Here is an 18,334-nt window from a genome sequence, read left to right on the forward strand (position 1 = left end):
GAACTACTTTGCCATTGTCTACAGCTTTGGTGACTGCTTCAAAGAAATCTTATCAGGTTTAGGAGACATGATCTTCGTTTTACAAACCCGAACTGGGTGGGGTCCAGAGTTTGGAGATTACCAATATCTTTGTTTATAAGTTCCATGATGATACATTCCATGGCCTTGCAGACCAGGCTCGTGGGGAAAGAGTTACTAGACACTAATAGTTCTGGTAACTGCAAAACAGCATCTGCTAATAGTGTTAACTTTAGTAGAAAATTGATAATCAAGTATGGAACTGATACTGAATAAAAATATTATGAAAGAAAATTGAAAAATCTCAGTTGCTTTGACTGAGCCTTGGAAACATTAGGTGAAAGGTCTGACTTTACATATAAGTAGCATGTAAACATAAAAGAAAAACTAGAACTGTAGGCACCCAAAGTAGGTACTAATGAAGTGCAGTTGTTGCAGACAGTGTAAGTTCATTTATACGGTGCTAAAATTGAAGATGAATGTAAACAAATGAATTAACATTTAATGGGAAATATAAATGTAACATTAAAGGAATAATTTCTTCATGTTTATATGATTATTGTAATTTTTATATGGATAAGATCTTACCCAGGGCATGCTCATAGGAACTAAAATTAGAGTACAAAGAATTGATTTAGCAGCTGTGGCTTAATGCAGGGCAGTCTTTGGGGTTAATTATCACCTTATCTGTTAGTAGAATGTTAAAACTGCATGCTGCCCAATTATGAAGCAGAATAATTCTGGAATTTACTTACCATACTATATTTTAATAACACTCGCTTTTTATTTACTACTATGTTTTTTGGAATGCTTGGCTGTTATCAAGTTATCCAATATTTTTTTCATGTTTCATGCAGTATAAATGCTTCAACTTTATATTTTATTTTAATGGGCAAGTACACTTTAAACTCATTTAATGCTTTAGTCACGTTACTATTGAATGTGTTATTTAAACCTGTGATATTTGTAAATCAGTTTCTGATGAAGCCCTGACTTTTATTTATTTATTTTTTTTAATGAGAGTGCTTAACTTCAATTTTTTTAACTTTATTTCACTACCGTGTGAAATTTCTGAGAATTGGTTTGTGTCACTTGTGGCACTGGTGCATGCAATTGTAAAATAAAATTCTTGGAGGAGAGAACAGCTTTTTAGTTCTTGGATTTCTGCCACTTTAAGCACCTTTGTGTTTACTACATGTATCGTACTGTACTAAATTAATAGTTGCTAATGAAAGCAGTGCCTTCACTATAAATGAGACTTCTTTATATTTGATTTACCTTTGTGCCCCTTACTCACTGTCTTGCCCGTCCTCCCCTGCCAGTGCCAGCAAGCAACTGAGCCTCTAAGCAAACTTAAGTCACCAGTGCCCTAGTCAGGGCTTTATCACTCAGTGCTGCTGGCAGTGGTAAACATGGGTCGTGGGACAGATGTGGAGGGAAGTCCCTCTGCACAAGATAGACCTAGTCAGAATGCTTCACTGTAGGGTAATGGAGACTGGCAGGGGGTGGATAGTGTTACTTATCTGGTAGGCTCACAGTGATTGAGATGATATAATACATTTGATAATGGTATTAAATTGGGCATTTAAAGGATTAGAGGATGTGTCACGATGTATCATGATTTACTTTAAATGCAGTTGTAAAGCTTCTGGGAAGTTTTCAAGATCTGGGTGGGAATGGTAGAAAAGGGTTGGTTGTTTGGGTAGTTTATATTATGTAATTAATGAAGCAATTTTTCTCTTGATGTATGCAGTTGGTGGGCTAGACCTGGCAAACATTTTAGAACTGGAAAAAGATCTGGTGGAAATTTTAAGCAATGTAAAGATTGCATAAGTGTGTGTGTGTGTGTGTGTGTGTGTGTGTGTGTGTGTGTGTGTGTGTGTGTGTGTGTGTGTGTGTGTGTGTGTGATTAAAATTTGGATTGAGAAGAGGTGATAGTGTTGATTGGTACTTTGAGTGGGTTAACTAATCCAAGTAAAAATCATATCTTTACATATCTAAGAAAACTAGAACCCAGGATTGTTGCTTTGTAGGAAGCTCATTTAATAGCAAATGTTATCAGTTATTTATAGTTAGTAGACCTGGAAAGTGGGTGGAAGGAGGCAGTTTTGCAACTGGTAATTAAAAACTTATCGGCTTTACTAGTTTTGCTTAATGATCATGATCACAACCAGTTGGTCGTCTCGAGCAGATGCTTGGTGGGCGTACCAGATAGTTTATAGATGACGCCCTTCCACCACCACTGTTTGTAGAACTTCCGTTAGTTGTGTTAGCAAAGCTTTATAAAAATTCTTTTCAAAAATTTGCATCCTGTTAGGTGACTTCAGTTTGGATTGATGTTTGCCAAGTAAGATATTGCTTGGCAGAGTGATTGCAGTGTAGGGATACTCAAGTAGTTTCGGAAGCTACAAGTCCAAGGCACATTACTGTATTTTGTAATCCCAAATAGACTTGGTGGTTTGCCATGTCTTTGGTCCATCCAGATGTTTTAAGTAACGTGGAGTCTTAGGAAATGTTTTAAATGTCCATTGTTCCATCTCCCACTAGTGGATAGTTCATACCTAAAAGTCCATTCTTAAAATCATCATTGGTAGTCCTATCTCTAAGTCAAAAGAAGCTGTTGCACTGATTTGATGTATTATATTTAATGGAAAGAGAAGTCAGCAAAGCACTTGACCTTGATTTCCAGAATTTAATTCAGATACAAAGTATCTTATGAAAGAACTTGAAGAAAGGGACACTGCCTTAGGGAGAGCCCATGTGACAATAACAAAGTCATAAAACAGTAACTAAAGCAGCAGATGTAGATAGAAAAGAGTTTTACCCTGGCTATTCAGAGTTATTCTGGAAGTTAATAAACCTAAAGCTAATAGCCTTAATAAACTACCTGAATATTAAATAGGGGGTTGAAAATGACTTGTATAATGTGGCACACATTCACACTAGGCTTGAACAACATCAGTCATACAAGCGTTCAATGCCAAAACACAAGCATACTGACTTCAGTCTTGCTCAGATTTCTTTTAAAAAGTTTGTGAGTCAAAGCAGTATCCAGCCTATAAGAACAAATGTTTGAAAATGACATGTTTTGTTTAGAAATGCACTCAGTTCTAAAAGAAATGCACTCAGTTCTTTTAAGCTAGCAACCCCCAATTATAACTGAGCCTCTCACACATATTAATTTCCCCACCATCAGGAGCAGTGCTCACCTTATTCATTCACGCAGTAGCCATCACATTCACTAAGTAAACAGCCCACAGTCACCAAAACTACTGGCCTGTCTCAACTGTAAAGCCCTTAGCGGAAATCATGTCGAGAATTGCCTATAAATGGCTGCAGCAGCATATAGTCATTTAGAGGTCATAGCATGCATTTGCAAAAAGTGTAATAACTTTTATTCTTTCTGCAGTGTTATAGGTGCTAGACATGAAAATATTGATAGAGATTTGTTTACATAGACAGCGTTTTTTTAGTTTTAAGTTAGCTTCTGGAATATTCCATCCTTTTAAACAAACTTAGAACAATTGGATTTGGTGTTGGTTCCATTGGCTAATTTCACAGCTGTCTCTGTAATAAAACATATCATGTGGTTATTTGGGTTACTCAGCTTCACAGCTAGGTACTTCCTATCCCTATTCACAGAAAAATTAGTAGTCGGACCTGTTCTATTTTCCTATTTGTTAATGATTTAGTAGTTGAGTTTCTTGGACTTCACAGTGCACGTTGTATAAGTGACCTTGTTCTACAAAACAAAAAGTAATAGATCTGTAAAAGTGAATGTCATCTGGATTTCTATAGTTTTTAGCATTGGCTGTCACTTAATCTTACAGCCAGCATTGATAAAACCTCCTCAGTGCCATTTGGAATAGACAAGAGATATGAAGAAGTCTTTACAGTGCAAACTGCCAACTTTTTGATGCCCTGAGTAAACTCAGACCTTGAGATAGTTATGTATTTGATACGATGGAGTACAATCCCTTAACTACTACACTGAAAACACAGTAAAAAAGTACTAAAATTATTACAGAATAGTTGTAAATTTTCCAGTTATTTTGTCCCAAAGACCAGAAAAGTAGTCAGCGGTTGATAACAATTATCTGTTCTGCTGGTAGCATTACACTCTTTATGCCCCACAGCTGTGCTGCAGACTACTGTAAATAAAATATGCAGGTTTATTTGATTATCATAATGCTTCTTATAGATTCATAGATTAGTACTAGACTAACTGCTCTTTAAGGGCCACTTTAAGGCTAGCCAGTTACCCTATGTGAGAATCAAACCCTGCACCTTCTGTCTGTAAGTCAAACACCGTAACCATTATGCCAACATCAAAAGAAATCATCTGAGCATCATTGCCTCATTCTACAAAAGGTAGAATATTTACTGACCACCAGAAGAGCCACATAAACTACTTAATCTGGGGCACTGTCCACCACTCTATAAGAAGAAAAGTGAAATACCCCACCCATTGAGTAACCTTAAGGTGACATCCAAGATGTGATGCCACTAATTAGGCCTTCTTTCAAATTAACATCATGAGAAGGGAGCGTATATAACATTACTTCCAGCCACCTTTAACCACTTAGCATATTATATTAGTAAAGTGGCTTTCCTTAAGAAATTTAAGGGTATAAATGTTACTGCTATTGTGACAGCGGTTAACATATTCTTCTGGTGGTACAGTTATACATAACTATATTAGTTGAAGTGAGTGGAATGAATGCATAACTTGTTTTTATGATGACATTCAGGATCTCACACTAAGTCAGTAACAGCCCAATCAAAAATATTGTTCATGTACTGTTTTTTTTATTTGTATATAAACTGTACATGTATTGTGAATGTATAGACTTGTATACAAATTGTAAATTTAATGTGCATCTGTTGCTTTGGTCTTTTTTGTGAACTTAGATTTGTGGTCAGGTAGTGGCTGAAGATTTTCTGTAGAATAACCCAATTAACAGTTAAATAAAAATTTTAAACATTATTTTGCATGCAGTTGCGTTAATTGTTTGAGAACTTAACTACTGGTAAAATGGTTTTCAGTACTTTCATTTGCTTTGAACCCTCCCCAGTGGCTTCTGACATTATTAGCCTGCCTCTTGGTTGTCTGCATTGTAACTTTGATTTGGATCCCTTCCAATTTTTATTTGTACCCACACCTTCCTTTTCATGTTATGTTTCTATAGACGTTCATTTCTAAGAGCTGTTACTTTTTAGTTTGCAGACCTTGTTCACCAAATCCTTTCTACCTTTCTTGTTCATCAGACATTTAGATAATGATTTCTTCTGCATAACAGACATTCACATTTTTGTGCCCCTGTGTAGTGTCAGCTAATAAATGGCTTTTGGGTAGCAGGCACAGTCATTTCATGTTTTAAGGTCACACGTAGTGACCATGTGTTATTCAGAATGTACTACTTTCTGGAAAGTGCTCTGATACTACCCAGTTCGGCTTTGTTAAGGGCAGATCCTGCCTCTTAAACCAGGTTGATTTCTTTGAAACAGTCACCAAGGCCATTGACGAGGGGAAGGTGGTCCACACAGCCTACCTGGACCTCGCAAAAGCCTTCGATACAATACCCCACTTGGGCATTATAGATAAGCTCACCAGCTTAAATATAAACCCCTGTGTCTCTAGATGGGTTGCAAACTGGCTCAAGGACTGAACCCACATGGTTAGAATTGCTGGAGCCATGTCAGACTCCAAACCAGTTACAAGTGGCATCCCACAAGGCTCAGTCCTGGGACCTCTCTTGTTCAGTATATATTTCTCGGAGGTACAGGCCAAAACGGAAGGACTGTGGCTGACCAAGTTCGCAGATGACTGCAAACTAGGCGCCATAATCGACTCTCCAGCCGACACAAGCATGCTCCAAAAGGGCCTCATAGAAACAGACAACTGGTGCCAGAGGCATGGCCTCAAGCTAGACGCCAAAAAGTGTATAGTCATCCCCTTTGGTAAAAACAAAGTGCCCACAAATTACCACATAGGTGGTAATCCATTAAGTACAGAAGAAGTAATTAGGGACCTGGGGACCCAAGTTGATAGCAATCTCTCATTTGACAACCACATGGCCAAAGTGGTTAGAAAAACATTTTATATAGCCCACCTAATCATGAAGGGATTCACATCTAGATCAGGGGAGATCATTGTGCCTCTTTACTCATCCCTCATCAGGCCCATAATTGAGTACAATGCCCCTTTTGGGATGTACCTTACCAGACACCTGCAGCAACTGGAAAGACCCCAAAAGTACCTCACCAAGAGGATCAAAGAGCTCAAACAGATGCCATATGCTGCCCGGTTAAAGAAACTCCAGCTCTACTCAGTAGCATACCACCTGCTCAGAGGCGATCTGTGCCTGACGTATAAAGCCATGTCCAACCCGGAATTAATGAACATGCTGCACCTCAGAAAATCCAAATCCCATCGAGCTACGCGCTCGAGAGACTTGAACATCAGCACTGAAATAAATAGGACATGCTGGAGGGACAGATTCATAACCCAGAGGCTCCCTTCACTCTGGAATAAAATCCCAGTCCAGGTTAGGCAGAGTCCCTCATTGACTCTCTTCAAGAGGAATCTTGATGAGTGGATGAGAGATCGTAGGTTTACTCCAGGTATCACTTCTGTGTCACTGTTAGACAGAGGCACAGTATACTAACCTTGAAAAAGGGCATAGCAAAATTAATTTAAAATGGATGGCGAAAGCCAAACACACTCTGGCTAGGCTTATAAATGCCCTAGGGCAGATAGCCTAGTATGAACCTATATGATGAACCTTGTTTAACTGTTTTCTGTCAACCTGAAATTTCTTCCTGAAGTGTAGGCTTTGAATCCTCAACCCCTATGGTCTACTGCACTGTCCACCTAGTACTGTATGTTGTGATTTTATTTTCAAAATTATTCTTCAGTATCCCCACATGGTAGACAAAGTTCTTTTCAGATTTGTGTTTTGGTTTGTAAGCTATAGTATGTAAAAGACTGTATTGTGCAAATATTTACTTGTGCTTATATTCATATAGATATCTCAAGGATAACATTTTGTCAGTGTGTGCTTTGCTGGTATGTAATTCTTTCTTATGTTAAAAAGTCATATGCACATACAGACAGTTGTTTACATGTTTGCATCATCTTTCTGACCAAATTATTTTAATTAAAATATGAAAGTATTGCTTTAAACTTAGCTGCTTTGCAGCAGAAGCCTGAAGTGTAGTCTGGTTGAGATGTTTGGGGGTTTTACCTGAAGCTGTAATATATTGTTTTGTTTTTATCTAGAAAAGCATGTGAAGTCCACAGGACCCAGGATATCTTCAGCTACCCTAGACAAACTACGTGGCTTCAGTAATGAGCAAGTAATTTCAGGCAGCAGAGAAATATGCAGTAACTTTAGCGACCTACCCGAGAGTTTGCCATCTTGCATTTCTGTCCCCTCTAATGACTCTGGCAACATAGATCTGGATGACTCCATTTGTGAAAAACTGTCTGGCTCCCAGACTACAACTCAAGTATGTGACTGGATTATCTTGGGTACTTTGTGATTCACGTCTTAAAAATGTGTCATTGTGATTAACATTATAAAAATGTGTCATTATTGTAACTGTCTTTAGTAATTGGTTCAGGTTGCTTGCTTTGTTTTTAAAATGGTTTCTAGTTGACTTCTTTCACAGAAATATCAGATAATAACTGGGGACAAAGGAAAATCACAGTAGTTTTCTCCCCATTTCTTTGTTTTTTTATCAGTCTGTACATGCACAGAATCTGCAATTTTCTTTTATGGTTTTAGTTATACTCATTGTTAAACATCTTTATTAAATCATCACGTCATGGGTAGACATTAATAGAAAAGAAAAACATTGGTAACATTTTTATTGCTGTTGTCATACATTATGCAAAAATGTTTTCTTTTTAACAATTTTCATTCATTCCTACTTTACATAAATCGATCAGATCCGGTTTTCTCTTAAACCTTACTCCTCATCCTGAACGTTATAATGCATGTGTTGTTCCTACAAATTCTATTTGTTTCTATGCAATTTGTTCATTCCGTTTTCTGAAGATCCCACCACCAATTCTTTCATCTCCTTTACAGAATTTAATACTTTGATTACAATTAGTTTAGATTTTGTAAAACTTGAAAAAGCAGCAGAATACAGACCAGAAAGGAACAATTCTTAAAAGCTTTCGTTCGTTTAATAAAACACAACAAACTTCATCAGAATGAATACAAAAACTTGAAACAGCCCTTAAAATACTTGTCATGTACAAAAATCATCCAATGACAAAATACTTCAAATACATTATTTAAATTACCACTATGGTATCATGAAAATTTAAAAATGCACTACCAAATTTAAATATATATAAAAAAGATACAGACATGCAGACTCCACACAGAAGGCACTCCAGCTGAGAATCAAGCGGGCGAACCTCTTGCTGTGAGGCAACAACGCTACCGCTGCACCACCGAATATACAATAATTGATACTGACATACTACTAAACAATATTTTGTCATATAAAGCTCCTTTTATGAACTATTACATTAAAGCCTTTGTAATTGAAGAAAACATTTGATATTAATAGTTTCATTTAGTCCTGGAAGGTAATCTGCTCTTAAAGCTAGCTGCCATTTAGTTTCCCTACATTTTAATAAGGCTTTAAAATTACCCACCAAAGGACCACAAACTACCTTGTCCAAGACAAAAAAGTGAATTTCTTAAAGATATCACACAATAAAACATGTTGTACCAGTGCATTATTCCTGCTTTTGTGTCTTATTGCCAAAACATGTTCATAAGTCCTCCTCCTTAATGATGTTATGGTTTTGCCAACATTAAAACTGGTACAGGAATTGTATATTGCAAGATAAACGATACCCACATAATCACATGTAAACCTGTCTTTAGCCCATAAAGCTTTTTTAGAATGTTTCAGTTCAACTGAGGCTGAATTGGCTATATATCTACATTGCTTACAATGAACACAAGCAAAAGTCCCAACTGGGTCTTTGCCACCATTGTGTGATTTTTTTTTAGTAGTACCCTCAAGTATACTTCTTATATTGTGTGCTTTTTTTATAGGTGAGCAAAGGTTCATTACCCAGGACTTTCACCAGTTAAGAATGTCCAAGCAGCACCTTCCAATTTTCCTTAAACACATGCCTAATAATATCCATCCCATCTGAAATAGGCAATGGAAAGGCCATCTCAAAAAACTTGTCCTGGTTAGCCCTAGTCATCACACTAAAATTACCTCTTAGAAAAGGACTTTCTAAACTTTCTCTACGACTTGTGACTTCATCAGTAACGTCCCGTAACCAAAACAAATCATATCCCCTGTCAATAAAGAATCCAATCAATTTGTCAGCCTCAACATCAAAAACAGAATCTTCACTGGTCAGACTACTTAACCTTATAAGTTGTCCCTTCACCACCCCTCTATTCATATGTTGGGGGTGAAGACTGTTCCTATGCAGATACTGATTGACAAAAGTAGACTTCTATGGATACCACTACTGAAACTAAAGCTATCATGAAGTAGTTCCAAATGAATATCAAGGAAGTCTATTACTTTCCCAAACCCTCCTAGGGTAAAGTTCAAAAAACTGGTGGAACCATTCAGATCTTGTAAAAACAACTGGAAACTATCAAGGTTTCCCTGCCATAAAAAAAACAAATTATCGATATAATGCCTGTAAAATAAAATGTTCTTAGTGAAAGGATGTGTCAACAGATACTTCGTCTCCCACATAGCCATAGCAAGATTGGCAGAAAAGGGAGCCACCCTAGAACCCATGGCCACACCAGAGATTTGCTGAAAGATGCAAGATCCAAATTTGAAAAAAAATTACTTTCCAAACTTATTTCCATCAAAACAAACAAGTGTTGATCTTATCATTATCAAAATCAGTGTAACCAGTCAAATATTCCCTAAATAAATCAATGCCAACTTCTTGATCTGAACTTGTATAAAGGGAAGTTACATCAAGTGTCACAAAAAATATTGTAGGCATGTTAAAGTCCTTCAAATTAAATTCACATAACAACTCCAAGAGATGCCAGGAATCTTTTAAATAAAACCTTGAACTTTGAACAATAGGGTTCAAAATTTTGTCTAACCAAATAGAAATTGGTTCAGTCTTGGAGTGTGCTGATGACACTATAGGTCTTAAAAGAGAAGGGCTCTTCTGCATTTGTGGACCTTAGGAATACCAAGGAGAACTGCTAACTTCGGATATTCAACCTGTAAAAACATATATACTGAGTGTCCAATGTCCTGACAAAACAAGTCAAATAATAATGTGTCAGTGCACTTGAAACACAATAAAACTTGATTTATATTGACTTGTTTGTAGTTTCTATGGTCACTCAAAAGTTGTAACATAGCATTTTCATAGTCCACAGTACGCATAATAACTATAGCCCCTCCCTTATCTGCCTTCATCACTCTTAGGTCATGATTGGTAGCTAGAGCAAATGATGCTTTTCTCCCTCCCTGAGTAAGATTATCAGTACCATGGGACCATCTACTAATGTCCCTAAAATACTGTTCACATAATGTACCAAACACTTGTAGGGAAGAACATAAAACAGGATTATAAGTACGTCTGCATTTACATTGGTCTGTGGGTAAAACAGAAGTGGACAAACAATCAAAAATGAACTTCAAATTCAGCTTTCTTAAATACAACTTAAAAGTCCACAAAAAGATTTATTACATTTACTTTGTTAGAAGGAATATATGTAAAGCCACGTTGTAACACCGTATAGGTGTCCTCTGTTAAACTAACATCAGACAAATTTAAAATGTCAATAAAGAAATTTAAGTTCTCTTTTTGTTTTTGTTCCTGTTGTTGCCTTTCTTCCCTTGTTCCTTTTTGTGTGTGGTCTGAACATCTTTCAACCACCTCGGGGATGTTATGTGATCCTATCTCGCCTACATTCTGTACTGATGGGTTCGGAGCCGATCCTCGGCTCCGACTCGGCACGCTATATTATAGAGCGAAGTCTCTAATTGGCTGAGCTATTCTATATTCCAGGATGCACCAGCACTACTTCCCCAGATCTCGTTTGCCGCTTGATAGCAATAGACGTGGTTTCGACTTGGCTGGGATAAGTACCTTTTACTGACTGATTTTTCTGTCAGAAATTTCCTAATTTTTCAACCAAAAGCTGTTTTAACAGCTACTTGTTGTTTCTGAGTGGTTTTTGTGAAAGTTTGTGTGTGAATTTTGTTAGCGCTAGGTTCCCGCTTTATTAGTAGGGGTTTCCTCGCGCTCTACTTCATATTTGTTAAATACTTGTGTTATTTAGTACTTTTGTGTTTCTTTAACGACAAGGTCCCGTTTTAGTTAGAGGGGCCTTTCCCTTGCGCTCTGTAGAGCTGTGTTACAGCTGTCTGTAGGCCTATCCCGTTTAAGTTAGAGGGATTGGTATCTCTGTGGTAGTTTTTTGTCCTAGTCTGTGGTAGTGTGTTTTCTTGTAGAAATGTCGAAAGAACATAGGCCTTCGGGTTTTAAAAAATGTACCAAGTGTGGGTACAAGATGTCAATCACGGATGATCATTCTCTATGTGTTTATTGTCTAGGTCCTAAACACCTTCAAGAGTCGTGTAGTGTATGTCACGCCTTTTCTTCTCGTGTCCTCCAAGAGAGGAAAAACAAATTGATACTGAAGGGGCTCATCACCCCTTCTTTTGAGGAGGCTTTATCTTCTTCCCCCTCTCCTTCCAGGAAGGAAAAGTCTTCGGCTCCGACCAGTTCGTCGGAGCCGACAGCTAAGAAATCAAGGCAGGCTTCTCCGTCGGCTCCACGGACTTCGGAGCCGAGGTCGGAACGGTCTGCCTCGATGCCTCCAGCCTTGACTCCTCTGTCTTCGGAGCCGAGTGCTCGAGCATCAAGAGGCGGGTCACCTTCTTCGGCTCCATTGGTTTTGGAGCCAAGAGAGGTCGCTCGCTCAGACTCTTCTACCTCGGTGCCGAAGTCTACGTCGACTCCGAGGGAAATTTCTGTGCTGGTGGAATCTCCCTCGGCGCCGATACTGCTTGAGACTATTCGGAGCCGGTCCCCTAGTCTTTTGGAACCGGCGGAGAAGTCAACTTGGGCCCGATCGGTCTCTTCTCGGTCCTCAAGGATGTCCGATTCGGATATAGACAGGGTGCTTCAAAGGCTGTTCCAGTCTCCGGTTTTCCAAAAGTTAGTCTCGGCTCCAGCCCATTCGGCTCCAGAGTCGATTGTCCACCCTGTCATATTGGTTCCTCCTCCAACAGCCTCTGCACCGTTGGAGTCGGTGCTGGTGGAGCCGGTGGAGGTTCTCGGGTCGGCTCCGACCCTTACTCCAACCCTGACCTTCGGGTCGGACTTCGGTACACGGACCTCCTCGGTCGGCCCCGGGGGTGACGCTTCGGGACCGATGCTTTCGGTCCCGAGCCTCCCTCTCGGTGCGTCGGCTGCGGGAGTGCCGTCTACTGTTGTGGCCTTGGGGGTTGGACCTTCCCAGGACTCGGGGGGGGGGGTCCGGCCTTCAGGGCCATGAGGAGTGCTTTGGCCAAATCTTCCTTGGCTACCTCCACCATCTCTCTGGCACCTTCCCTTGTGGAGACTAGTTCCTTTGTTGTCCCCCTGTCTCAAGACAGCGGAGCCCTGGGGCCTGAGGTCACCCCCATTGGGGATTCTTCCCTTCCTGGGGGTCCTTCCTAGGCTTCCTCGGAGGAACCTCCCAGGAAGAGACAGTGTAAGAGGAAGCACGTCGACTCGCCTGATGAGTCTCTCACCTCGGACACCGACCTCAATGATGCGGAGGGTCCCCCAAGTTGTCCTCGGATGATGTCTTCTTTGTGGACATCTTAGAAATCCTCAAGCAACGAGGCGACTGGCAGTCCAAACCCCCTTCCGCTGAGGAGTCGGTTCTCAGGGGCCTCCAACTCGCTCCGCCTTCTCCTGCTCTCCGCCCTCCCGGCCGAGATCTCCTGGTTTGATCTCTTTGTGAGAGGAGTGGGGCCTGGAAGTTCTGGAACTCATGCGAATCTCATTCCCTCAAATTCTGTCAGCCCTGAAAGGTGGATATCTAAATCCTGGTGTGGCCGATGCCTGGTAGCATGGCATCAATGCTGCAGAGAAGATGCTCCGCCCATCCCCCGTCCATCCCATCCTCCCAATAAAGAGTCCGGAGAGATTTTCACGACACCTTTACTTCTTTAAGGTCTCTGAATTACCTAACCTACTTTTACCAACCCACTTCGAGATGGTCAAAGAGCTCAGAAGATACCCTCTCTACCCCCTACTCACTAGGCCTACAGGCAGTTTAGAGCTCTGTTGGCTACTCTGTCATCAATATCGAACTCGTCCATGAGGTTCATTTCATATGCGGCTGAAGGGGCGAGTAGAGCGGTGGGTACAGGTGTTGCTCTACGGAGACAAGCCTGGCTCCGCCTGTGTCATTTTGCGGAGGCCTTCAAGTCTTCCTTTGCCGACACTCCCTTTGATGGGTCCTCCTTGTTTGGACCCAAGGTAAGACACCTTGACCCGCTGTGAACAAGAGGGTAAGACTTTGACTGCTGTAGGGGCACGGTTTTCCACTCCCTTCCGGCCTTATCCCAAGGCTAGAAGAGGGAAGAAAATGTGGTTCTGCAAATCTCAGAAGACTTACCCCTCACAGCAGGATGATCCCCTTCTAGAGGCAGAGGTGGGGGAAATTTTTCAGGAAGACGCCGTCTCAGAGGTGGCAGAGGCCCCCGCAACACTGGAGACTGCGAGTCCTTTCATGGCTCCTCAACCTTCCAGCATCCCTGAAGGATTGCCCGACTGCGCCGCTCCAGGGCCAGGCGGGGGTCATTTTTCGAGGCACCTAAAGGCCTGGGAGAATATCACTCAGGACCGATGGGTGCTCCGGATCATTGCCGGAGGTTACAACATCCCCTTTTCTCAGCCCCCCCACCATCCCGGAAAATCCCGGACCCACCACCCAGTCAACGGGATCTCGCAGCCATCAAAATTTCAAAGCTGCTTCAAAAAGGAGTCATCCAACCGGTCCCCGAAGACCAGACTGGATTAGGGACTTACTCAAGATTCTTTTTGGTGCCAAAAAAGACCGGGGACATGAGGCCCATCTTGGATCTCAGCAAGCTCAACCGTTCTGTCAAGAAGTCCAAGTTCCGGATGGTCACCTTCCAATCCATTCTCCCGCTGCTGGAGAAAGGTGTTTGGATGTGCTCCATAGATCTCAAGGACGCCTATTATCATATCCTGATAGATCAGGCGTCCAGGAGACACTTGCGCTTCAGCCTGGGAGACAGTCATTTCCAATTCCGTGCACTGCCCTTTGGTCTCACCACAGCCCCCAAGGTGTTCACCAAATGTTTGGCAGTGGTGACTGCTCACCTGAGAAGTCTAGGATTCCAGGTGTTTCCATACCTAGACGACTGGCTCCTAACTGCCACCTCCAGGCGTCTACTCTTACAAAACCTAGCAGCCACTATTTCTCTAGGCAACTCCCTAGGAATCACCTTCAGTTGGGCAAAGTCTGTGTTGCTGCCATCTCAGCGCATACAGTTTATCGGAGTAGAGATAGACTCAAGGCAAATGCGGGTCTATCTTCCTACAGAGAGGATAGAAACATTACAATCTCAAGTCCGAGCATTGCTCTTCAAACGCCGAGCCCCAGCAAGGATGGTCCTACAACTGTTGGGTTCCATGTCAGCTACCGTTCTCCTAGTTCCCTTAGCAAGATTGCACATGAGGATTCTCCAGTGGCTCCTGTCAGTCCAGTGGTCGTATCAGGATCTCCCTCTCAGTCACCTCATTATGATCACGGAGACGTGCAAACAGGACCTCCGTTGGTGGCTTCTTTCCTCCAACCTGGACCAGGGGCGACCCTTCGTTCCTCCACCTCCAGTGGCCACTTTGACTACGTACGCCTCCCAGACGGGGTGGGGGGGGACATTACCTGGGCAGGTCAGTCCAAGGTAAGTGGCACCCCGATGAGAGTTCCCTACACATCAACATACTGGAAATGAGGGCGGTGCTTCTATCGCTACAAGCACTACACAGTTACCTCCCCCAGGGCATGATTGCTGTTCAGTCCGACAACATGTCAGTAGTCTGGTACCTGAACAAGCAGGGAGGGACCAGGTCCTACCCCCTTTGCAGAGAGGCCATGAAAGTATGGGATTGGGCTATTGCAACCAACCATTTCTTGGTAGCAACACACATTCTGGGGAGATCCAATGTGATAGCCGACAGACTGAGCAGAACTATTCTCTCCCCGCACGAGTGGTCTCTGAATGACAGAGTGGCAACTCAGATCTTCAGAAGATGGGGAACTCCTTGTTGCGACCTCTTTGCAACTCCTCTCAACACCAAATGTCTACAGTTCTTCTGTCTCACCCCAGTTCCAGGGGGGTTTCCCAAGGATGCCCTAGTCCAAGCTTGGCCCACCGGCCTACTGTACGCCTTTCCACCGGTTCCCCTTCTTCCCAAGGTGATCCAGAAGGCGATTCACTTGCAGTGCAAGATGATTTTAGTTGCCCCATACTGGCCTCATCAAGTCTGACTGCCCTTTCTTCGGAAATACGCACTGGACGGTCCATGGTTCCTGGACCAGGTTCCAGATCTCTTGATCCACCAGTCGGGACAGCTTCATCAGTCCCTTCACTCGTTGAGGTTAACAGCTTGGCTCCTCCACTTCCGACCATAGTCAGGAACCAGGTTTTGGATTCGGAAGTCATACATATCTTGCCCTCGGCCCACAAGAATTCGACTAAGAAAATATATAACAGCAAATGGAAGAGATTCGCCATTTGGGCCCAACTCCGGGGATTAGATCCCATTACTGCCCCGATATCAGAAGTTTTGAAATTTTTAGCTTCCTTATTCAATCAAGGTTCTTCGGTCTCTACCATCAAGGTTCAATTGGCAGCTATTTCTAATTTTCATGAAAGTATAGACCCACCTTTGATGAGCAATAAGTTGTGTAAAGCCTTCATGAAAGGTGCTGGGCTGGTACGACCCCTGATTTCTCATCCCGCTCCACCGTGGGATCTTAATTTCGTATTAGGTGCTTTGACCTCTTCCCCCTTCGAACCGGCAGCAACTTGTGACTTGAAATTTCTTTCTTGGAAGACTGCTTTCTTGGTGGCAATTACATCAGCCAGAAGAGTTTCGGAATTTCAAGCCCTATGTGTCAAACCACCGTACCTGGTCTTTCACAAGGATAGAGTATCCCTTAGGCCTAATCCATCCTTTCTTCCCAAAGTTTGTTCTAGTTTTTGTCTTCAACAGTCATTGGAACTCTCAGTTTTCTTCCCCAACTACTCGGACAGAGCAGAATACATATTCCATTCATTGTATGCTCACAGGCAATTGCGTTTCTACTTAGGATGCACCAAACACGGAAAACAGATCAGTTGTTTGTGTCCTTTTCGGACAATAGATTAGGCAAAGCCGTCACGAAGGTCACTATTGCCAAGTGGATCAGAGACTGTATCAGTCATACTTACTTTCTTTCTAATAGAGAGCTTACAACCACTGTGAAAGCTCATTCTACAAGGGCTATGGCTACTTCGACAGCCTTTCATTCCAAGCTTGCCATTAGTGACATTTGCGCTGTGGCTACCTGGTCTTCTCCTCACACCTTCATTTCTCATTACAAATTGGATGTGGCATCTCGGGGGCGAGCTTCCTTCGGTTCCACAGTTCTCAGGAGTGTTTTCCAGTGAGCCACCCAGGAATCAGGTGCTAGGGATGCTGTCCCATCAGTACAGAATGTAGGCGAGATAGGATCACATAACATCTTTTAGTTATGTACTTACCATAACTTTAGATGTTTGGGATCCATCTCGCCTACATTCCTAATAACCCACCCTCCTTCCCCCTGCCTTGGAGATCAGAAGAGACCGGACGGTTCAGTTTAGCCTTTTCATCTTGAAACACTTGGCAATGTTATTTCAACTGTCTATGACTGTGTGCATGTGTGCGGACAAACAAGATCTGGGGAAGTAGTGCTGGTGCATCCTGGGATGTAGAATAGCTCAGCCAATTAGAGACTTCGCTCTATACTATAGCGTGCCGAGTCGGAGCCGAGGATCGGCTCCGAACCCATCAGTACAGAATGTAGGCGAGATGGATCCCAAACATCTAAAGTTATGGTAAGTACATAACTAAAAGTTCTCTGCACCCCTGATTTGTCCACTAAAAAAGGTCCACCCATTGTGGAGGTAGAAGGACCAACATTGGAAGAACTTTTAATCTGAGGTAGTTAACTTCATTTTATCTGCAACCTGTGGGTATTCAGATCCGAGCCGGCAACTTAGTTTCTAGCATATGCTCCGAGCACCTCCCCCTACACATAAAACACCACCATCTCCTATCTTCCCTCAGATCTCATTTGCCGCGCCATAGTAAGCATCGTGGTCTCCTTTGCTCTGAACTTCAGGGATTGTAAGTGTGTTTATTTCTATATTCTTTGTGAAAGTGATCATTAGTTTTCCCTCCCTCCCCCTTTTAGTGTACTCTGTTCATCGGTTCTAGCCCAAAAAAAAAAAGTTTTCTTATTAAGAGTAGTTTCTAGGCCCACTTCCCTTCAGTGTGTGTTAGTGTGTTGTGTTTCCTCTTTAGGGAGTGGCGGTTAGTTTTAGGCTATGGCTGATCAGCCTAAGTCAGTTTTCAAAAAATGCACAGAGTGTGGCCATAAGCTCTCATTGGCTGATGGTCACACTCTGGGTGTAATCTGTCTGGGAATGCCCCATTTATCCATCCAATGTACAGTTTGTGCAGGCTTCAACCCGAGGGCCCTCAGGGATAGGAAGGCCAAATTGGTTGCCAAGGGTCTTCTTCCTGCCTCCATGCTGAATTCTACCACGGCCTCGGTCTCTGGTACTCCCGCACAACCACTCACTCAGACAGGGACTCAAACTCCCACTCGTGCTGGTGTGGGGGTGGAAAAAGAAAAAGCTAAAGAGAGAGAAAAAGAAAAGGACAGAGAAAGACGCAAGGAAGACAGAGAGGAAGAGGGATAGGCCTCGCAGGTGATCTCCGGATAGGGAACCCTTCCCTAGTCCACCATCCAAGACTTTGAGGCCAGCTTCTTCTAGGCTCCACTCACCCCATTTCTCACTGGAGCCGATGGAATCTTTCGATCCGAGGCCTTCCTCACCCTTGCTTCGCAGACCAGCCAGGTCCGAGTCTGTCACCTCTTTGCAATCGACTCGGAGCCTATCGGACTTGGACATGGACAAGATGATACGGAGATTCATTCAGACCCAAATATAGATGGGAGTCTTGCCAGGCCGCTCTCCCTCCGAAGGGGGGACCTCC

The 18,334-nt window shown here is 42.4% G+C and overlaps 1 protein-coding gene across 1 annotated transcript in view; it reads left to right on the forward strand.

Annotated features, from left to right (window-relative positions):
• Positions 1-18,334, forward strand: part of MSH3 (mutS homolog 3) — a 3,764,176-nt gene that overhangs the window by 67,221 nt on the left and 3,678,621 nt on the right. Inside the window, exon 3 of the mRNA XM_044064237.1 lies at positions 7,301-7,530. Coding sequence (XP_043920172.1) covers positions 7,301-7,530 — 230 coding nt within the window. The remainder of the gene's footprint in view (positions 1-7,300; positions 7,531-18,334) is intronic.

Source organism: Protopterus annectens, chromosome 2.part2, assembly GCF_019279795.1.
Source record: "Protopterus annectens isolate FY-2018-M chromosome 2.part2, PAN1.0, whole genome shotgun sequence".
Lineage (NCBI taxonomy): Eukaryota > Metazoa > Chordata > Ceratodontiformes > Protopteridae > Protopterus > Protopterus annectens.